The sequence below is a fragment of the Protopterus annectens genome, chromosome 8.part1 (assembly GCF_019279795.1).
Source record: "Protopterus annectens isolate FY-2018-M chromosome 8.part1, PAN1.0, whole genome shotgun sequence".
NCBI lineage: Eukaryota > Metazoa > Chordata > Ceratodontiformes > Protopteridae > Protopterus > Protopterus annectens.
Genome location: NC_056742.1, coordinates 91,355,784 through 91,376,819, shown reverse-complemented (window position 1 = coordinate 91,376,819; position 21,036 = coordinate 91,355,784). Strand labels below are relative to the sequence as shown.

The window sequence follows — 21,036 nt, the reverse complement described above, 5'->3', positions numbered from 1 at the left end:
ATGGATCTAATAGCCCGGAGGGCTTGGGAAACACCCGATACAGTGGAACCAGTCCCTCGTAAACCAAATAAATACATGACGGCCCCCCAGGATAAATCTTATCTTACAAAAGGGGTTCCCGTAGATACTATGGTGGTGGTGTCGACCACTAAGAAAGAGATGTCTGAATCATCTTCCTCTGTCCATCCTCCTAATAAGGATTCTAGGACAATGGACAGATATGGGAAGCGCATATTTAGTTCGGTGACTTTTTCCATCCGATCGCTCAACTACCTTACGCATTTCACGCGTTTACAGAGAGATCTCATTAAGGAACTGGGAGATACTCTCCAGGGACATACAGATGCTACTGTCACCGAGAAAGTGACAGCGCAACTTAACACCCTAAATTCCATAGTCAACTCGTCCATGAGGCTGATTTCATATACAGCCGAAGGGTCGAGTAGAGCGGCAGCTTCAGCGATCGCCCTGAGAAGGCAATCCTGGTTGCGCTTATGCTTCTTTGCGGAAGCCTTTAAGTCTTCCTTTGCCAATGCCCCCTTTAATGGTGCCTCCTTCTTTGGGCCCAAAGTAAAGGAGACTCTCACGAGGTGTGAACAAGAAGGGAAGACCCTGTCTGCTGTAGGGGTCCGTTTTTCCATCCCATCTAGACCCTACCCTAAAGGGCAACGAGGAGGAAAAATGTGGTTCCGAAAGACTCAGGGATCTTTTCAGCACACCCAAAGTGACGCCCCCTCCAGAGGCAGAGGAGGGGGAAGAAACAGAAGATGCCGCCCAGCCGGCAGAGGGGGTCCGCAAAATCAGGGCAACAGACTTTCTCTGGAAAGCCCTTCCAGCACTCCTGAGTGCAGGCCCGACTGTCCTACTCTGGAGGCAGTCGGGGGTCGCTTGGCTTTATACCCAGAGGCCTGGCTAAATCTTACATCAGATTCCTGGGTAAAATGCATAGTTACCAGAGGCTACAACATTCCCTTCATCAAAATGCCACCCGACTCCAAAAAACTCCCAGATGTTCCACCCAGTCTGCGAGACCAGGCAACCATAGAGATAAGAAGGTTGCTCGAAAAAGAGTCATCCAACCACTCCCAGCGGACCAAATAGGATCCGGAACTTACTCAAGGTTCTTTTTAGTTCCAAAGAAAACAGGGGACTGGAGGCCAATTTTAGACCTCAGCAAGTTAAATGCCTTTGTGAAAAAGGAAAAGTTCCGGATGGTCACGCTACAGTCAATCCTCCCTTTTCTGCAGAAGGGCGACTGGATGTGCTCTATAGATCTCAAAGACGCATACTACCATATCAAGATGGCCAGGGCGTCCAGAGATCACCTGCGCTTCCGGCTGGGAGCCAGTCATTTCCGGTTTCGCGCTCTGCCCTTTGGTTTCACCTCAGCCCCCAGGGTGTTCACCAAATACATGGCAGTAGTAGCGTCTCACTTGAGACGAAGGGGATTCCGGGTGTTTCCTTATCTAGACGATTGGCTCCTATCCGCCACCACCGAGTATCGCCTTATACAAGCCAGGGATTACACCATCAGTCTTTGCTCTTCACTAGGCATAACGGTGAATTTTGGAAAATCTGTCTTATCGCCGTCACAGCGTATCTTATTTATAGGAGCACAGCTAGACACCTCCCTGGCTCAAGTTACTCTCCCCCCACCAAGAGTATCGGACCTCAGGCAGCAAATTTCGCTCCTTCTACACAGCAAGAGAGTCCCTGCACGACAAATATTAAGACTGCTAGGCTTGATGGCAGCCTCCCTTATTGTAGTTCCTTTAGGCAGGATGCATATGAGGATTCTTCAATGGATGCTATTCGCCCAGTGGTCATATCGACAACTTCCACTGTCTCACGAAATCTTGATCACGAATTCTTGCAAGAAGGATCTCTTGTGGTGGATACACAGTCAAGAGCTAACACTAGGACGACCGTTTGTATTACCCAGTCCGGTAGCAACTCTAACCACAGACGCTTCCCTGATAGGGTGGGGGGGATTCTTTCAGGGACAAACAGTCCAAGGTCAATGGTCCAACTTGGAGTACAATCTGCACATCAGTGTTCTAGAGCTGAGGGCAGTGTTTCTAGCGTTGCAACACTTTCACAAGTCCTTACCTCAGGGAACAGTTCAGACAGACAACATGTCAGTAGTCTGGTACATAAACAAGCAAGGGGGAACCAGATCTTACCCGTTATGCAGAGAGGCCCTCGGAATTTGGCAATGGGCAAAGTCCACTGGACGCTTTCTGATAGCAATGCACATCCCGGGGACTTCCAACGTAATCGCGGACAGGTTGAGCAGTGTTCCCTCACGAGTGGTCCCTCAAACCTCAAGTGGCGGAAGAGATCTTCCGCAGATGGGGCCAGCCTTGCTGCGACCTGTTTGCATCCCCATTGAATGCCAAATGCAGAAGCTACTTTGCCCTGTTACCCCCTCCAGGGGGTGTCCCCAGGGACACACTGGTATACGATTGGCCCCCGGGTCTCCTTTACGCCTTTCCTCCTGTTCCACTAATTCCTAGTTTTTTGCAGAAAGCCAAACGTCTAGACAGGACCATAATACTAATAGCCCCATTCTGGCCTCGACAAATCTGGTTTCCCTTCCTTCAATCTCATCAAGTGGAGGAACCATGGATGCTGGACCCGGAGCTACACCTGTTGACGCATTCGTCGGAAGTTCCTCACACCTTTCTCAAGTCCCTCAAACTGACAGCTTGGCTGCTCCGCTTCCCATCTTAGCCAGGTCGGAGTTACTATTCCCTGCAGTACAACAAATTATTGTATCTTCTCACAAACCATCTACAAGGAAATTGTACAACAGCAAATGGAACAATTTTGCGCACTGGGCCTCCAAACAAGGTATAGATCCATTCGGGGCTCCAGTACACAAGATACTAGATTTTCTTACCACACTTTTTCAAGAAGGAGCATCAACATCCACTATAAGGGTTCAACTGGCGGCTATATCCAATTTGCATATTGGCCGTGAAGATGTTTCTCTTATGTCCCACAGACTTTGTAAAGCCTTCATGAAAGGTACCTTTCACCTCCGTCCCCCCTTTCGTAATCCAATAGCACCTTGGAATCTTAATCTCATGCTGTCACAACTCGTGTTGCCCCCTTTTGAACCAGCAGCCACAACTCCATTAAAATTCCTTTCGTGGAAAACACTTTTTCTGGTTGCCATCACTTCTGCCAGGAGAGTTTCAGAGCTACAGGCTCTATCTATCCGACCCCCGTACATGATTTTTCATCCAGATAGAGTAACCTTGCGCACCAATCCATCCTTCCTTCCGAAGGTTTGTTCGATTCAGAACATCAATCAATCTATCGAACTACCTACCTTCTTTAAAAACCATTCCAATAAGTTAGAATACACATTGCACAAATTGGACGTTCACAGGCAACTAAGATTTTACTTACATAGGACAAAAGAGTACAGAAAGTCAGATCACCTATTTGTCTCATATGCTGACCAAAGGAAAGGACAGGCAGTAACGAAGGTTACCTTATCCAAATGGCTCTCAGATTGCATAAATTTTGTATATGGTGAATTGAAACAGCAATTCCCTTTCAAACCCAGAGCTCATTCTACAAGGGCGATCGCTGCCTCTTCAGCCCATACCGTTCGTTTGCCTTTAGATACCATTTGTGCAGCGGCAACTTGGGCAAAACCACATACTTTTATCGCCCACTATAAACTAGACAAAAGCTCCAGGGACAGGGCGACGTTTGGTTCCACTGTACTCAGGAATGTTCTCCCTTGAGCCACCCAGGAAAAAGGAGCTAGGGACGCTACCCGTGTGTAAGAACAAACGGCGAGATTGAACAATTTCACATTAAGAAGTTATGTTCTTACCATAACGTTCCATGTGAATTGTTCATCTTGCCTTTGTTCTTACATTCCCCCCCCCTCCATCACCCGTCCTGCGGTCTGGGAGAACAGTTTCAACTGAATTCCTTTTCAGCCTTTTCTAGATATGGTTAGCATATTATTGTACATTAGTAATGGCATCTTTTCTCCTCTATTTGACAGTAGGGTTCCAGACACTGTGTAGTATCTGTTTATAAGTGTTCTAGACACAGTTCTAAAAGGGATTCTTCTGGTATAGCAAACTAGATCTGAGGGTTAGCACCTGAGGATCAAGGGATATTACTGTGCCTCAAGCTTTCTCGAAGATGCGGACCTAGTGATGCGGCCGACTCGGAGCCGAGGATCGGCTCCGAACCCCGTGTGTAAGAACAAAGGCGAGATGAACAATTCACATGGAACGTTATGGTAAGAACATAACTTCTTATTTAAAGCAGGAAAGCTGCAGCACCAAGAAAACATCAGTTTGGGCCAGGAATGTGATATAAAAGAACTTGGGTGCGAGAGAGTATATAATATTTTGGAATTGATGAAGAAGCAACAATGAAACATGAACAATTCAAGCTATAAACCGATTTGCTGTTCCTGTCCTTACAGTTTTCGAGTGAGTGACTGGCCCCAAAATGTGTTTGACAGGTTAAACAGGAAAACAAGAAGGATGCTTTATGCTCATCAAATCATTTATAAAAATCAGTGCATACCAAGATTATATATCCCATGTTCTGAAGGAGGTATGGGACTCCTTGAAATTGATTACATGTATAGCTCTGCAAGTGTGGGACTGCACACACATCTGTTGACTTAACAAAACCCAAACAGAAAATGATTTATAATGTTTGCAACTGAAAGTATGTCAATGTGTTTTTTCATTTACATAATTGTATGACTGCCTGTCATAAGTGATAATTCAATAAAGATGTTTCTTGTTAAAAAATAAATAAATACATAAAAAAGTAGCTAAAATTATTTCTTGCAAGCTGAATGGCCTAGTAAAAGGTACTAGTATTTAGAAAATAGTTACATTCAGAAGCCTGTCTGAAGTCAGAGCAAGAAAGTGCATCATATTTAATAATATGCAGTAACATTAAGCCAAACAGCATCAATAACTAACTGCCATAGCAATAAATAATTTTGCAAACAGATGCATGCATATCTACTTTAACAAGCTTGGAATAACCCTCTTAAAAATTATATAAACAGAAGTTATCTATCCAAAAGATAGAACATAGTGCACCACACAGACCTCTTCGCAATACAGCAATGTAAACTGAACAGTAAGAGACTTAATTCATTCCTTCTTGCAATTAAAATATTACCAACACATTATCTGCAAAGTTACATTTATGATTACCTAGCTCCTAAGATGAAAAAAAGAATCAAAATGTAACAAGTTATTGGGTAATTATAGTTTAAAATCTTGAGTAAATATATCATAAAGAATGTGTTTGCTGGCTATTCCAGTTAAAGTGGACATAGTACTTATACTGTTCTGGGTAATGCCAGACTCTGTATGTTTCTAAATAAAATTCACTGAATGGCAAAACAACCAGAATTGCTGGGTCAGTAGGAAGTATAGCCTTTACATAGTTTCTTTAAGATACTATATGGTACAACTCTACTTTTATCTGCACTGTCACTAACAAGGCATTGAATTTTTGGCTGAATGATTTTAAACCCTCATCCCATTCTGACGGTAGAGTAGTATAGATCATGCATACACAGACTGTTACATTAATCGTAAATTTGTCTTCATATTAATAAACTAAATGTCCGCTTTCAAAAGTGTTTAGAATTATACCCTTTATTGTTAGCCTGCTATCATAAGATCTCACCACAGTAATGTTTACTACCAAAATATGAGGATGGAGGGCATTCTTAACTTTGCATTGCAAAATACAGCACTTTGGACTTAAGATGGTACATTTCTATAATTTATGTTCTTATCACAAAAATATCTTAAAAAACAGTAAAACATTTACAGTTCTTATGTTTACATGAGATAACTTGTTTCCTCATACAGAATTTTTTTTATACATCAAACTAAGTTTACATGAGTTGTTATTCCATACATAACTTCTTATACATTTTTTACAGATTTAAGCATTTTACATTAACAAAATCAGCTGTATATTGTAAAGTAATGTCAATTTTTTTTCATAGCTCACACAGTAAGGCATTCAGACTACAAAGACACACTGTTGGACCATACATATCAACACCATCACCACCACCACAACAACAACAACAAGAAAAGGATACTTGCCAATTAAACTGATGATTTCAGTATTTCAAAGCTGCTGCTTTGTTCTGCTAGCACACAGCAATTAAAAGCAAGTCATTTTTGAAAGTTGCTTGCATAATACACAGCACTGAAACCAGCACATTTTTGACAATAGTAACATTTTATATTGCAATGCAAGACAAACAGGTGCATCAAGTAAAGCTGTTGTACTGAATGAACTAGTAATGGCCTAATTCTCTGCACAGATATCTATTATCAAATTGCAACATATACGCTATACAAGGCACTGTAACAGGTAACAGGGAAAGCACAGCTCTCCCTTATATAGGCTACAAATCTATATTGCACTTATGTATTTGGGGGAAGAGGCAAAATGAGGAAAAGACCCTGAATCTTTCTGTGACAACACACATCATTCAACATTAATATCCCATAGTTTACCTCTGAAAAACTCTTTTAAGGAATTCACAACATTTCTATGAGTAAAGCTACATATTTAGCTGTCTTTGAGAAATCCTTTTAACACAATCAATCAGCCTTATAGGCAAACATTAGTTTGTGTGCCCTTAATGTAAAATCTTTCTCCAGCTCAGCAGCATAAATGGAAGATAAAACATTAACAGAGCAGCTTCTGAAACGCTCGTGGCTGACTGGAGTGAACAAAGAAAACTCAATTTAATATTTCACTGTGTCACATTTTATGAAGAAACAGAAGAATCCATATTCAGGGTGTCTCACGTCAGAATTTAATGGGGCCAGTCACATTTCCAGGGTTTGGATTGTGGAGGTGTCAGACATTTCCCTAGTTTCTTGCAACCTGGTGGTGCCCAGTTCTGTAAGACAAAAACAGATTTAAAGCACTACTTAGAGGAAGAAAATCAGACAGTTGTTTATCTGAAATACCAACCACTATTCCTGATGCTTAAATGGCAAGCCTGTGACGAAATATGGCTATTAAAAGGGGAACATGATTTGCAATTTGATAACTTTGCTTTACCCTTAGCAAGATAAAAAAAATAAAGAAAAACCTTTTGAGCATATAGAAAGAAAAGCATTTTGAACACTTCGTCATGTCTCAACAGGTTTCTGGTTAAGATATTCAAAATTACTGGAGTTGCCTGAACGCTACAAAATAAGTGTCACAAAAAATAAGTTATGTACTTACCATAATGTACAATCTGGGTTGTCTTTTTCATTCTTTCTCAACTTGTTGGATCAGATCTGACCCCTGATCCAACTCATCCGCTTTCAAAAGCTTAGGCTCCGAAGCTTGAGCTCCTCACCTACCCATAATGCCTCACTCCCCCCTGGTTACCTCAGATCGAGTTTGCTGCTATCATGTTTAGCAATATCATCATAAATGCAATGTAAAGAACAGGGGCTCAAGAAGGAACAGAGGTTCCTATAAACATATCTGTCACATCATTTACAAAGGACAGGGGGAAGGAGGGAGGGAAGGTCAAGGAAGAATGAAAAAGACATCAAAGATGGAACACTATGGTAAGTACATAACTTCTTTATCAGATGTCATTTTCATTCTTCCTAGACCTGTGGGACAGAGTCTCCAGCTACAACAACCTTGGGTGGCCTTCATGTAAGGGTATTCTGGAGCACTGCAGAATCAATGTCCAGTTTATAGTGGAAAATGAAGGTGTGAGAATTAGGCCACAAGGCAGCAGAACAAATATCATCAATTAAAACTTTAGCCCAAAAGGCTTGGGAAGTTGGCATAGATCTAGTAGAGTGAGCTTTGACTCTGTAAGGTAAAGGAACACCTTTAGATTCATAAACAAATGAAATGCAGTCCCTTAACCATTTAGCTAAGGTGGTCTTGGCAACTGGTTTTACCCTTTTTGCATCTGAAAAAAAGATATGAAAAGCTGGTTCAAATTTCCTGAAAGATTTAGTTCTGTCTAGATAAATCTGGAAATGCCTGTGAACATCCAGCAGATGGAGTGTGTATTCTCCATTGCTTTGGAAATGAGGAAAAAAGACTGGCAAGTTAATAGATTGGTTTATACTGTTATCAGTCGCAACTTTGGGGAGAAAGGCTAAATTAGTATGTAAAGTCATTCTCACTCTAACGTTGTGAAAACTTAAGTAAGGGGTATTTAGAGGATAGAGCTTGCAATTCAGACACTTTTCTTGCAGAAGTGACAGTGACCAGAAAAACAGTCCTCTATGATAAGAATTTCAAATCTACTTTGACGGAGGGTTCAAAGGGAAGAAGAACCAGAGCCTGTAAAATCACAGTTAGATTGCAAGGAGGTGTTGGATCTTTGACAGAAGGGTGAAGAAGGAAAGTCCCTCTAAGAAAAGCCTTGCTCAACTTTGATGAGGCCAAAGATGATGCATATGCTCTGATATGAAAATTCAAAACAGCTGCCGAATGTACTTTTAGAGTGCAATGGCTGGCCCCCCTCATAGAAAATATGAGCAAGAAAATCTAGGATTGTTGGGACAGAAGTGGTAAAAGGATCCAATTTCTGCTGTTTAGCCTAAATAGAAATTCTCTTCCATTTGCTCTTGTAAAGTCTTCTAGATGAAGGTTTGTGGGAGGAGATCCAAATGTTTTGTACTGGGGATGAAAGCCTGGCAGATCTAGCCATCACTGGAATTGGAGAAACCATGTGGTTAGTTTCATACCTGGGAGATCGGGATAAATTTGCCCTGATGGATGGATTAGTAGATCTGGATGAGGTTCAAGCATCCACAAAGGACAAATCAGATGAGACCAAAGGAAGGTGAACCAAATTTGCTGAGGCCGAAAGGGGGCAATGAGGATCACTTTGCGAAGAAACTTGAGGATCAAGGGCAGAGGAGGAAAGGTAATCCTGGAGGCCAAGCATGGGCCAGACCATCCCTGGGTAACTGTCCCTGAGGGGGGTTTTCAAGGTGAAGAACCTGTTGCACTTATTGTAGGGGGATACAAAGAGATTGCAGCAAAGCTGATCCCATTTGTGGAAAATCATGTTCGCCAATGACTGATTCAGGGATGAATCATGAGGCTTCATTAAGACTGCTGAGCTTGTCCGCTAGAATGTTGCTCTCCCCTGGAATGTGCGTTGCAATCAGAAAGTGGTTGTTAGAGATAGCCCACTGCCACAGTCTTCGCTTCTCGGCATAGGGGTAGGATCTGGTTCCCCTTTATTTGTTCAAGTACCAGACCACTCCCATAGTGTCGGTTTGTATCACAATAGTCCCTGGAGGAAGGAAGCTGTGAAATGCCTGTAATGCTAAAATGACTATTCTCATCTCCAGGACATTGATATGCAGTTTGGTCTCCTGTGACATCCACGTGCTTTGGATGGTCTGAGCCAGGAAATGCCCCCCCCCACCCCACCTGGGAGACATCCGTGGTAAACGTGGTGCTTGGGGGAGGAAGAACAAAGGGGCATCCTTGAAGAACCTCTGGAGAGTATAGCCACCAGAGGACAGGCTTCTTGCACACTCGTGACAGTTTGACTGAATAGTTGAAGGGGTGCTGAAGTAATGACCACTAGACTGCTAAGGTCCATTGCAGAATTCCCATGTGTAGGCGTGCTATTGGTAACAGAGTTATTGTGGCAGCCATGGAACCCACGGCCCTGAGTACTAGTTTGGCTGGAGGAATTGGGATTGCCAAGATTTGTCCGTCATGTAGTCTTAGGTTTGGAATCCTTTCTGGAGTAAGGAAAGAAAAGGTCTTGGTAGTATCCAAATGAGCCCCTATGAAATCTATGCTCTGAAATGGCTGGAGATGGGACTTTTGTATGTTGCTTGTTATGCCCAAGGTAGAAACTAGTTGTAACAGGTAGTACCTGGCTTGGGTGAGTTGGTTGGAGCAGTTAGGAGCCAGTCATCTAAGTACAGAAAAACATGGAATCCTTGCAGTTTGAGATGAGCTGCGACCACTACCATGCATTTGGTGAACACCCTGGGGGCTGGGGTGAGACCAAAGGGAAGCACTCTGAACAGATAATGACTGGCTCTCAGCCTGAAGCATAGGTACCTTCTGGAGCACCTGTCCATCTTGATGTGGTAGCACACATCCTTCAGGTCCACTGAGCACATCCAGTTGTCCATTTTCAAAAAGAGGTAGAATGGACTGGATCATGACAATCCTGAACTTTGTGCTTTTTACCAACTTGTTCAGGGATGTCAGATCTAAGATGGGTCTGAGGTCCCCTTTCTTTTTTGGTACTAAAAAGAATCTTGAGTAAATGCCTGATCTGATCTGATGGGGACCTTCTGGATGACTCCTTTTTGTAGCAGCTTTGAGATCTCCAGTTCCGCTGCCTCTCTCTCACTGGGTGGAACATCCAGGAGAGAAGTCTTTGGTTTGTCGAGTTTTGAAAAGGGAATGAAGTATCCCCTGGATATGATCCTTTGCACCCTCCAATCATTTGTGATGGCTAGCCAGGCTTCTGGATGCAAGGATAATTGCCCCTGACTGCCTCCAGAGAAAGACAGTCTGGCAACCCCTCAGGAGCTTGGAAAAGGCCTGTTGGAGAAAGAATCCCAAGACTCCTGATTTTGTAGAGCCCTTATGCCGCTTGGGTGGCATCTACCATTTTAACAGTTGCCCTCTTGCCTCTGGGAGGCTATCTTCCCTATGACTCCTGAAAAATATCCTCAGATTTCTTAAACCACAGTTTTTCCCCCTGCCCACTGATTCCTGGAAAAGGATATTTGGGGGGTAGAAAAACAGATTCCGATGGCAGACAGGGTCTTTCCATTTTTCTCGCTATGGGAGTGCATCTTTAACAGTGGGCCCAAACAAAGATGATCACTGTAAAGGGGCACTGATGAAAGACACCTTGAAAGATTCCACAAAGCCACACAACTGCAACCAGGCATGGTGCTTAATGGCAATGCCGAAACCGGTGGACCTTGAGGTACCCACTGCCGCATGGGACATTAACCTCAAGGACGCATTGAAAATTGACTGTAGAGTGGCCAGTTCAGAGAAGGATTTCCTTTCCTCATCAGATATGGACTCTGGGACCAAGCTACAGAGTTCTTTGACTAATTCCCTCTATAGCCTAGTAAATGAGAAATGTAGTTTAAGGCTCATAATGTGAAGGTAGACAAGGCATAAACTCTCTTACAGAATCTGTCCATAGCCCTAGACTTCCTATTAGGGGGGTGGACAGAGGAGCTTTCTTGGGCGCTGCTGCAACAACCTGGCATCTACCAGGATTCCCTTAGTCCGATGCGATCGGTCAGGGGTAGCACTGAGGATTTTGTCTGCATGCTTGGGTATAGGATGTACCGTGTCCGGATCCTTCCAAGCCCTGCTTGACACCAGATCGATGAGTACTTCAATGGGGGACACCCAAGGAGTTGACATGCCGGACCCAAAAGCCTACAAAAACACCATTTCCTCTGGTGTAGGGTTTTCAAAAGACCATCCACCTCTTTGGTGCAGGATTTCCAAGATATCTCCAAAGGAGACATCCTCAGGTGGATATCTGGGGAGGGCCTTCCCCTTTCTCAAAATCGGTATCTTCTGTCATGGATTCCTCTGGGGAATCCAGGTGCCTCCTTTTGCAGCTTCTCTTCCAGGGAATCTCCTCAGAGGGATGTTCCTGGGAGATGTCAGAAGAGATCTGGGGTTCCAAAAGTGGAAGTACTTATAGGTTTTCCTAGGCTGGCTGTCCAAGGGGGGGGGTGAGGTCTTAGAAACAGTCTCCAAGGTGGTGTGAAGAGGATTTGAAAGGGTAGAAGCAGAGTATCTCCTGGGCATGGAGAGGACCCTCTCCAGCACCTCAGAAGCACAATGAGCTGGAGAAGTTTAAGACCATCCTCCTGGAGCCAAAACTACCAGGACAAAGGATCCCTGAACTTCCCCAGCCCTCCTCTCTGACAGAGAAGCTGGGACTGAGCTGTTGAATGACTCTGAGGGTAAGTGATGGCTCCAAAAACTTTGGAGTCGAGGTCAATCCCTCAGAGCCAGTGTCGTACCTTCAGCTCCAACAGATGTGCTACCCCAACACAGTTGGGACCGAACGAGCCACAGAAGGTGCCAGAATCGAAGTGAGATCCACTACTGGCTCTGATGCCTCTGCTCTTGGGGCATTCAGATTTGAGAGCTCTGAAGCAGCAGGTCGGATTGGAGAAGGCGCTAACGGGCAACTGTCTGCCCACAGTTCTGGTAGGGGTAGGGTTGGTAAGACTACCATCTGGATCAGTGTCTGAAGGCACTGCCTCGTTTGTCCACCTCTGATTCTGAAAGGCTGTGGGTAGACCTGATTGAAGATGCTCTGGAAGGTGGCCTGGACAAAATCCTCAGAGACCTCTCTTTATAAGTTGAACCTGTAGTAGGAGGAGGAGGGAGCTCTGAAGGCAAAGGTGATGGGGGCTAAGGAGAGAATTGTGCAAACTTATTCAGATCTGAAATTCTGGGATCTGACACCTTAGGAGCCTTGGCTGGAGGCTCATCTGAAGATGAGGAAGCAGACTTCCCTGAGGAACATTTTCTGCATTCCCTCTCTTCTCAGTGCTTTTCGGAAGTGTGTTGAGCCCCTGAAGAAGAAGGAGAACCTGATGGTGGGACCAAAGGAGGGAAAAGGCCCTTCAAAATAAGCCTTCACGGAATTCACAGGAGGCATTGAGGTGAGCAGGGTAGAGAGAATATACGCACTCACTGTGGGCATTAGATAAGTTAATATTGTGTAGTCTTGTTCTCTTTGACCTTCTCTGCAAATAGTACTACTTTGGTTGCTCTGATGTCCCCCTTTCTTCATCTGTCCCACAGTGTGCTTCCTATGACCTGTCTCCAGCAATTCATCTACATCACCTTTAGCTTCCTGAACTGCTCAGGTTTCTGTACCATGCAGAAATATAGGTTGCACCACTATTTTGTACACCTTACTTTTCAGGTTCTTTAGCATTCTTCTACCATACACTGCCCTTGACCCACTGTGCTAGTTGGCTGCAGCCTCCCCTGATTCTAGCTTTGCCCTCCTCATTCAAATTTATCTGTTCCTCAACCACTCCTCCCAGATACTTGAAGCTGTTAACTTGTTCCACTATTTTCTTGTCTATCTCAGTTCTTAATTACTTTTGATTTCACCCATTTGCTGCCAATAAAACTGTCTTATCTGTACTCAGTTCCGTCCCATGTGCCTTCAGTTTTGCATTCCATTTCCCTATTCTTTGCTGAAGTTCTTGCTTAAGCATCTGCTTGTAATGCCACATTACCTGTGTCAGCACCTTTGTTGATCCTTCCCCTCTAATATTTTTGCTGATGTAGTCCATCACCAGTATGTACAAGCAGTGGGCTCAGAGCTGCACCCTGATGCACACCCAGTCCCATTGGAAACCCCTTTGTGAAACCAAACACTGTTCATACTTGAGTCACTGGGTCCTTGCACATAACCTGCACTAATTCTACCAATGTTTCTGGTACCTTGAATCACCACAAAACTGCCCAAATCAGCTTTTTTGGGACCTTGTCATATGCCTTCTCCAAGTCTAGGAATGCCCAGTTAGACTTTTTCTTCATCTCTAGCTTCTTCTCATCTATCTATCTCATGGCAAACATTGGGTCAGTTATGCTGCATCTTGATATGAATCTGAACTCTTCATCTCCCATCTTACTTTCTGTTACTCTGCGTATTCATTTATCAGTCACCCTCTCCAGAATTTTTCATGCGGTATGATTGGAGTTTGATACTTCTGCACTACCTGCAGTTGTGGATGTCCCCTTTATTCATTTACACTGGCGCCAGTATCTCTTCATACTGCTATGGGTACCCTCAGGAGTCATTTCTCTCCTATCTCACCCAACATTTTGAACATATCAGCAGTGACCTCATCTGAGCCTGCTTCTTTAATGCTAGTCTTACTTCTAGAGTGAGCTTTTCCTCCTCTTTCGTTGTAGACTGTGTCTGGGACACTACAACTTCTGTGGGGTTTTGTTAATTCAGAAACTGCTCAAAGTACTCCTTCCATCAGCCTTTGATTTCCTGTGGACTGGTAACCTGGTTATTGCTGACTTCCCTTATTTAGGGTGTCTGACTATCTTCTTTATCTTTCTGTCTTTGCCTTGCAACCTGATAGAGTTTCTTTGCACTATCTATACAGTCACATTCCAGAAGCTGACAGATTGCCTCTGATGCCTTGTTCTTTGCTATTGCAATTCCTCTCTTAGGCTCTTTGTTAGCCAATCAGTATTCCTTCTTAGTTTGGTTCAACTTTTCCATTTCCCACTTTTTCCTTCATTCCTTTTTTGTTCTGTAGTCCTCAAACATGATGTTTTGAGACGCTGCCATTCTTTTTCAATTCCATCTATTTTCTCTTTTTCCTGAGGTGCTAGAACCCAGAGTAATTTCTTAAACTATTGTGCCTTCCCTCCAATCAACTTCATTGTCTTCAGTCTAATCTCTGTTGATCTTGGAGCCTTCTCTGACTACTATTTGCAGGTGATTGTGGCAACCAGTGGTTTATGTTGTGGGCTGAGAGTATCACTGGGAATGACTTTGCAATCACTGATTCTGCTCCATTCCCTTTCCTTACTAGGAGGAAGTCTGAGTTACATATTGGCCACTCTTGTATGTGATCTTGCAACTGTCACTCTTGCTAAACCATGTATGTGTTGGTCACCATCAAGCCATTTGCCAGTCAGAAATCTATATTGGCTTCTTCTATGAAAGGAAAGTCTTAAATGTAATTGCAAATGTAGCAATGGACGACTAGACACTTAAAAAGGCAATAACCAAGCCAGGAGAATGCTAGGACGAATCTGCAAGGTCATACACACTTCGGGCAAGGTGGCAACTCTTTGTACAGATAACTGGTAAGGTCTTGTATGGAATACTTAAGCCAGTTTTCAACCATATAGGAACAAATAAATAAAAATGCTAGAGAGAGTACAAAGAAAGCCTACTTTTATGGTTAAAGGGATAGAAAGAATGTTGTAAGAGGTGAGGGTAGACAAGCCAGAGCTGTAGTACACAGAAGAGGACAGCTGTAAACAGGGTCCATAAAATTATTTATTTATTAATTTAACATTTGTTTACTGGGAAATTCTGACTCGGAATGAGCCAGTTTTCAGCAGAGGCCTTGGGAGAAATGCTCCAGACATGTCTTTGTAATTGGACGCATGTCTTTGGAACTGAACCGAAGACAAATGATGGGAGCAGATAAGGCCAGGATTTCAAATGGAAGAGTCAAATTTTATATTTTTTTTAACATCTTATTTAAACATCACACGTTGCATAGTGACATTAGTACACATTCAATTATAGAAAAAAGGAAACCAACCATTACATGTTTTCCTTTGTACACATTATACAAATTTGATCTTCCCTGAAACATCATTCCTCCTGAATATTACTTTATATGTAGTATTCCCACAGATGACATTTATTTCTGTGTATTATTTTCCTTTTTTGGAGGTCCCATCTCCAGCTCTTTTATATCCTTTACAATATTCAATGATTCTGTTACAGTTGGTTTTGCTTTTGATTTCCATTTAACTGCTTTAATGGTAGACAACAGCATTAAACTTAGGGCCGTACTTTGTCTGGGCAATTAAGTTTATATATCCCAGCTCAAAATGTTCCACAACAGTGAAGTTATTTTCTGGATTTATCACATACACAATATCATCTGTATATAAAGATATTTTTTTCTTGAGTAGCATACCAGTTATACCCTTTCAACTGTGCTTCCTTAATTTTCTTTGCCAATGACTTTAAGTATAAAGCAAATAACAAAGGAGACAAAGGATACCCCAGCCTGGTTTCTCTATTTAAACCTAGCTTGTCACAGAGGAATCCTCTCACCTTGATTCTTTTCTCTGTTCCTACACATATCTTCCTTTTTACTCCCATTATTCAAGAAATACAACATGCTGCCATTGTCCTACTAATAAAATTCCAGCAATTCTACTGAATGCCTTCATGAAGACTCTCCAACTACAACTGGGTAATCTTGAACTCTGCTTCCCTTTGGATTATCATTGTTCTGTTAATGTTGTCAAAATGTTTCTCTCTCCTATAAAACCACATTGATCCTTTTTTATCAATTCTGGCAACACCTTAGCCATTCCCTTAGCTATATACATACAAAAATTGTAACCATGGTTCACAATTCAAACTGGTCTGTATAAAGTTGAATTTAAAATGACGCCCTTTTTTAGTAGTACAGTCATCACATGTTTCTTCCAAGATGCTGGTACTGTTCCTCCTTTTAAAATATTAAATAAACCTTTCCTGAATTTTAACAATTTTTCCCATCTAACTTCCTAATTTCCACAGGAATACCTTCTGTCCATGGAGACTTCCCTGTTGATTGATCATACATCACCATTTTTATCCAACTATTCCCTTATTTTACCTTCAGCACTCAACACTTGCTCCCATTCTTTTTTTCCATAAGATCCCCAACACCTGGAATATTTCAACCGTTGCTAATTCCTATTACATCCTTCCCATATTTCTTTGTTTCTCATTTCTACAATACTTTTAAATTTCATTTTAGCCCTCTCTTCGGCTATTCCTTCTGAAGAAATATATACATTCCCTAAACATCTTTTCCTCTAACCATTCCTTAAAGTCCTCTCTTTAATGGGTAAATATGAAGGCACCAATGTCTCATTTCTTTTTACCCTGCATCTTTATTTTACTCTTTATTCACATATGGCCTGAAACAGATACTGTATGTGTTTCACAGCTGTCAAATAAACACCCATGCTCTTGCAAAATGCAGTTTCTATCCAGTCTACCCATGTATTCTATTCTTACCTTGGAGAATATGTAAATTCCATCTGGGTTCCTGCCAATAATTTCACATCTTCTATTCCAATTATTATTGTACATTTCTTTAGAAATATACCATTTTCTGCTACATTTTCCCTTCTAAGTTCTCAGACTTTCATTTATTTTTACCGAGTCACTTGCCACTTCAAGTACTAATTTTAGTGTTTCCTCATACAAGTACTTCACAGTTCATGGTTCAGTCATTTTTTGATTACTTATGACTGCAGACTTACTTTTGCAGTGCTCTGCTGGCAGATTAGAAAAAAAAGGGAAAAAAGTACATTCTTACTTTAACATCACTTGCATTAGCAACAGTTACTGACAACACTCCCACCACCACCTCACATTTAGAATACCTACATGTACTGCACACAAGTAATCTACAATGTATCATGCAACTGAATTCAATAAATTTTTATACAAATATTACAAAGAGAGAAAAACAATTTACTCACAGTTTACAACCTATTACTAAAAATAAGGGAGACTGTTTATTTACAGTTTCTTCACTTTCTTCATTGTCCTTGTAAACATTAATGACAAAGTGGAAAAATTATACTTTGTAGTCCACAGCCAGTTTAAAATAATCTACAAACTTCAAGTCTTTTTCCTCTTCTTCCCTCCACTTACTGTAGAAACGCAGTTCTCTTGTCCCAATTGCATCTTCTACAAATATCCCTTTACAGTTTGCCCGTTTATTTCCTACTTTCAAGAAATAATTTGCCTTTTATCTTCTTGATCATCCAGTACCAATCTCTGGTTCAAATGTAATGCACTCCTTGTTTTTCTCATCTCCTGTGTTTTTTTCTGTCACTCAATCAATCATTTTTCTTTCAATCACAAAAAGGTTTTTCTGGGAAGTTCTAGCTATGGGCTATGCCATTGCTGAAGGAATAAAAAGCAGAATCTCTTGCAACAGCTTACTTTTGCTGGATATTTTTTTTTTCTTCTTTGACGGCTTATAGGTATTTACTAGGCTAACGGCTGTTGTGCATCCAAGAATATATTTGCTTCTTCTGAAAAAAATATTCTGAAGACAGCCAAATACAGCAACTTGAATCTCACTCCTGCCTCTCAACACCCATTGGCAGGGATAAGCTTAATTCACTGTACACCAGGCAGAAGAAAAGTATCAGTTTTCATGGAAGTTCTGGTGTTGCCCTTCTGCCACATTTTTGTCAGGAACAGCTCCTTCTGTTGATATGACCCCTATCTTTACTACTATGGGTCTTGGCTTCTTTCTAATTGCCAGATTTGGAGCATAGATCAAATGTGCCCTTTCTATTAACATATACTGTTGTGGAATACCATTCCAGTTGCTTATTTGTATTTCCATAAAATTAGTGCAGTCTGTTCCTTCCCATTTCTCTGGTACTGCAGTTTCCTGTGTGCTCTCTGTCTTCTAGCTCTACTACATTTTTTTGAAACAGTTATTGAGAAACCTCATATTCAGCAAGTCTTTCCTTAATTTCAGCATCTGATTTCTGCATTTTTACCAGCTCATCTTAATAGCCACCTAAAGCTTATTTGAGTTTTTCCAGATGTTTGTCATTTGACTGTGTTTCTCCAGTATTTTAAATACCTATGACTGCATTTGATTTTTTTCTCTTTAAATTTCTGGAAGCCATCTCCTATACTGAAGCTGAAACCTCACCTGTTATTTTATTTTATGTTTTGCTGTTATCAAACAGCTGCAAGGCTCTTCTCTACCAGATATTTTTTTTATTCTCATTTTTCAGTTGATTTTCTCTTACTCTCTCTCATAATTCCTTAGTTGGTGGCATCTATGCAGTGTACTGACTAACCAGTAACTGAATTTTACCCAAATAAATGTTTTTTTTTCTAGTTGCTTTCCAAAGTTTCTGTTTTCAGTGAGAGTTCTAATCTCCCTGTTGATCCACATGGAACCATCTTGGAAGTCGTAATCAAGATTTATCTTGAACATAAAGTACCATTTCACTGAGGCGATGAACAAATGAAGCAAGCAAATCTTTTAAAATAGATAAGCTATAACTACAGAATGGGGAGGGCAGGATGGAAAGACAGCTGTAGAGTACTAGTGTTAACACACTAAGACAGTCTTCTGCTAGCTTAAACTTTATTTGCATTTGTTTACTAGAAAAGTCTGAATGGGACATGTAATACTCATTTTCATTGAAGGCAGACAGAGAAAAGCTACATGTAAGAAGACAAGTGATGATGAGAAAGATAAGATAGCACAGATTTTACATAATACAATTAAGAAATAACACAAAAAATCCAATTCAAGCAAGACATTTCAATAATAAAAAGTCAATACAACTTAATGCAAACAGAATAAGAGGAATGATAAAATTGTGAAGCAGGGTGAATGAGGAGAAAGCAAAGTATTTTGTGGAAAAATGTAGCAAAAAGAAGATAAAGAAATATTGTGGATGCTGCAAAGAATAGAGTTGAGAGAAATATATTGTGTTCTGGAGGGGAGGAAATATTAGGAATGTGAGAAGTGTTTTGACAGTGATTTGTCCAATGGACAAAACCTCAGATGAAATATTGCTACCTTCAGCAATCATTGGGTTTTCACTTTTCTCCACTGTTGTGCAACTGTGGAATTGGTATGTATAACTTAGAGGGGTATGAAGTTCTCCTACCACAAGAAAGGTGCAGGTGGGCTTGCCCCTTTGCAGAAAAAGCTTATCCCATTGCTTGCTGTAAAGCCACCTTCAGTGATATTTTTTCAAGGTTTTGTTCATTGGAGAAATGTCACTTTCTGTATAACCATGAATATGAAATGTTAGTAAGCAGTGCATGAGGGGACATTACAGTACATAGAATATTCTCCAGTGCAGAAAGGATATGTAGCCATATGTGGAAGTTCATGATAGTTAGAGGTTGGAAAACCTGGAATGGCTTAGTCTGGAGAACACGCAAAAGTGCATAGCAATGTGTTTAGGAGGTGGGTCTTGAGTTTAACTTTAAAGCTTTTGAAGCTGAAATGTATATACATGTGCCATTTTTGACAAGAGGAGAGTAAAAAGTTACCATAGCTACTATGAGATCTTTAGAGCTGTTGTAGGGAAGGCATCTTTAAATCAGAGGAATTTGGATTGAGTGTACCACTGCATAAGAGATTTAATAACTGTGATTTGTCTAAAGGATGATGTAGGCAACCTTTAAAAAAGAGTAGTAGACATTGTTTGGGTCTGCCATGAAATTTAACTTTAATAGGGCCAAACAGTAATGCGTGCTGTTAGTCACGTGAGAGTAAATTTGGCTGTTTTACTACAGCTTTATTCCAATTTGTTCAGATGTGCTAATTGAATGTTTGTGAGAATAGGAGAGGTGCATCGATGACTAGATAAGAGGTAGGTTGTTACTGCGGATGTTCAGTCAGGTAGTTAGAGATTCTGTAAAGGAGATCTAATTTTTTGTGATTTTTTTTTTAATTACATGTTAGATATGACTAAAAAATACTTAGTATTTTGGTACATGACATTTCTTGTAGTTGGAAAAGAGAATATTAAAGCTTTTTTTATCATAGTATGGCTTGAGATAAACAGCTCAAATTTGGTTTTGTTGGATTTTATAAGCAGGTGGGAGTGTTCTACCCATGACACAATTGAGATAAAGACCTGACAGATAATGTCCTGGAATTTGAGCAGGGAACAGTCGAGCTACTGTGACCCAGGTCCATGTTCTAGCTGCCAAATGTGTCTGACAAATAGGTAACAGAGCCTTGAAACGTTGGGGCTTACCTTCAGTTTGAAAAAAAAATTTTTTGAGGTAAAGGTACAGGGAACCAGGAATTACTGTATCCCAAAACTTTCTGATAAGTGGGTAGCACAGCCTTACAGAGAGTGTCTAAAAACCTTTACTAAAAAAAAGTCTTTTAGATAACATTTTTGATGACAGCCTCAAATCCACAAGTCCTACTTAGCAATTTTGCCAAAAAAGTAAAAATATTTTCTCACAAAAGATAATAATTTGACTGGTGTTCCACAGCAGGGAATTCTGACCAAAAATAACAAATCTAAGGTAAATAAATAAGAAGTTATGTACTCACCATAACGTTCCATCTGAGTAGGTATCTTCATTTGTCTGCAACCTTTGGGATACGGATCCGAGCCGGCAACTTCTACCACAGCATAGATCCGAGCTCCTAGCTCCTCCCTTTACCCATAATCCCCTGCCTACCCTGACTG

General features: G+C 41.3%; 1 protein-coding gene across 2 annotated transcripts in view; it reads right to left on the bottom strand.

The window, feature by feature from the left end:
• Nucleotides 1-5,648: 5,648 nt before the first annotated feature.
• The window catches only part of GALNS (galactosamine (N-acetyl)-6-sulfatase), a 1,207,745-nt gene continuing 1,192,357 nt past the window's right edge, over nt 5,649-21,036 (bottom strand). For both annotated transcript variants that reach the window (XM_044081696.1, XM_044081697.1), the window contains exon 14: nt 5,649-6,940. In XM_044081696.1, the coding sequence (XP_043937631.1) occupies nt 6,854-6,940 (87 nt within the window). In that variant the 3' untranslated portion in view covers nt 5,649-6,853. The remainder of the gene's footprint in view (nt 6,941-21,036) is intronic.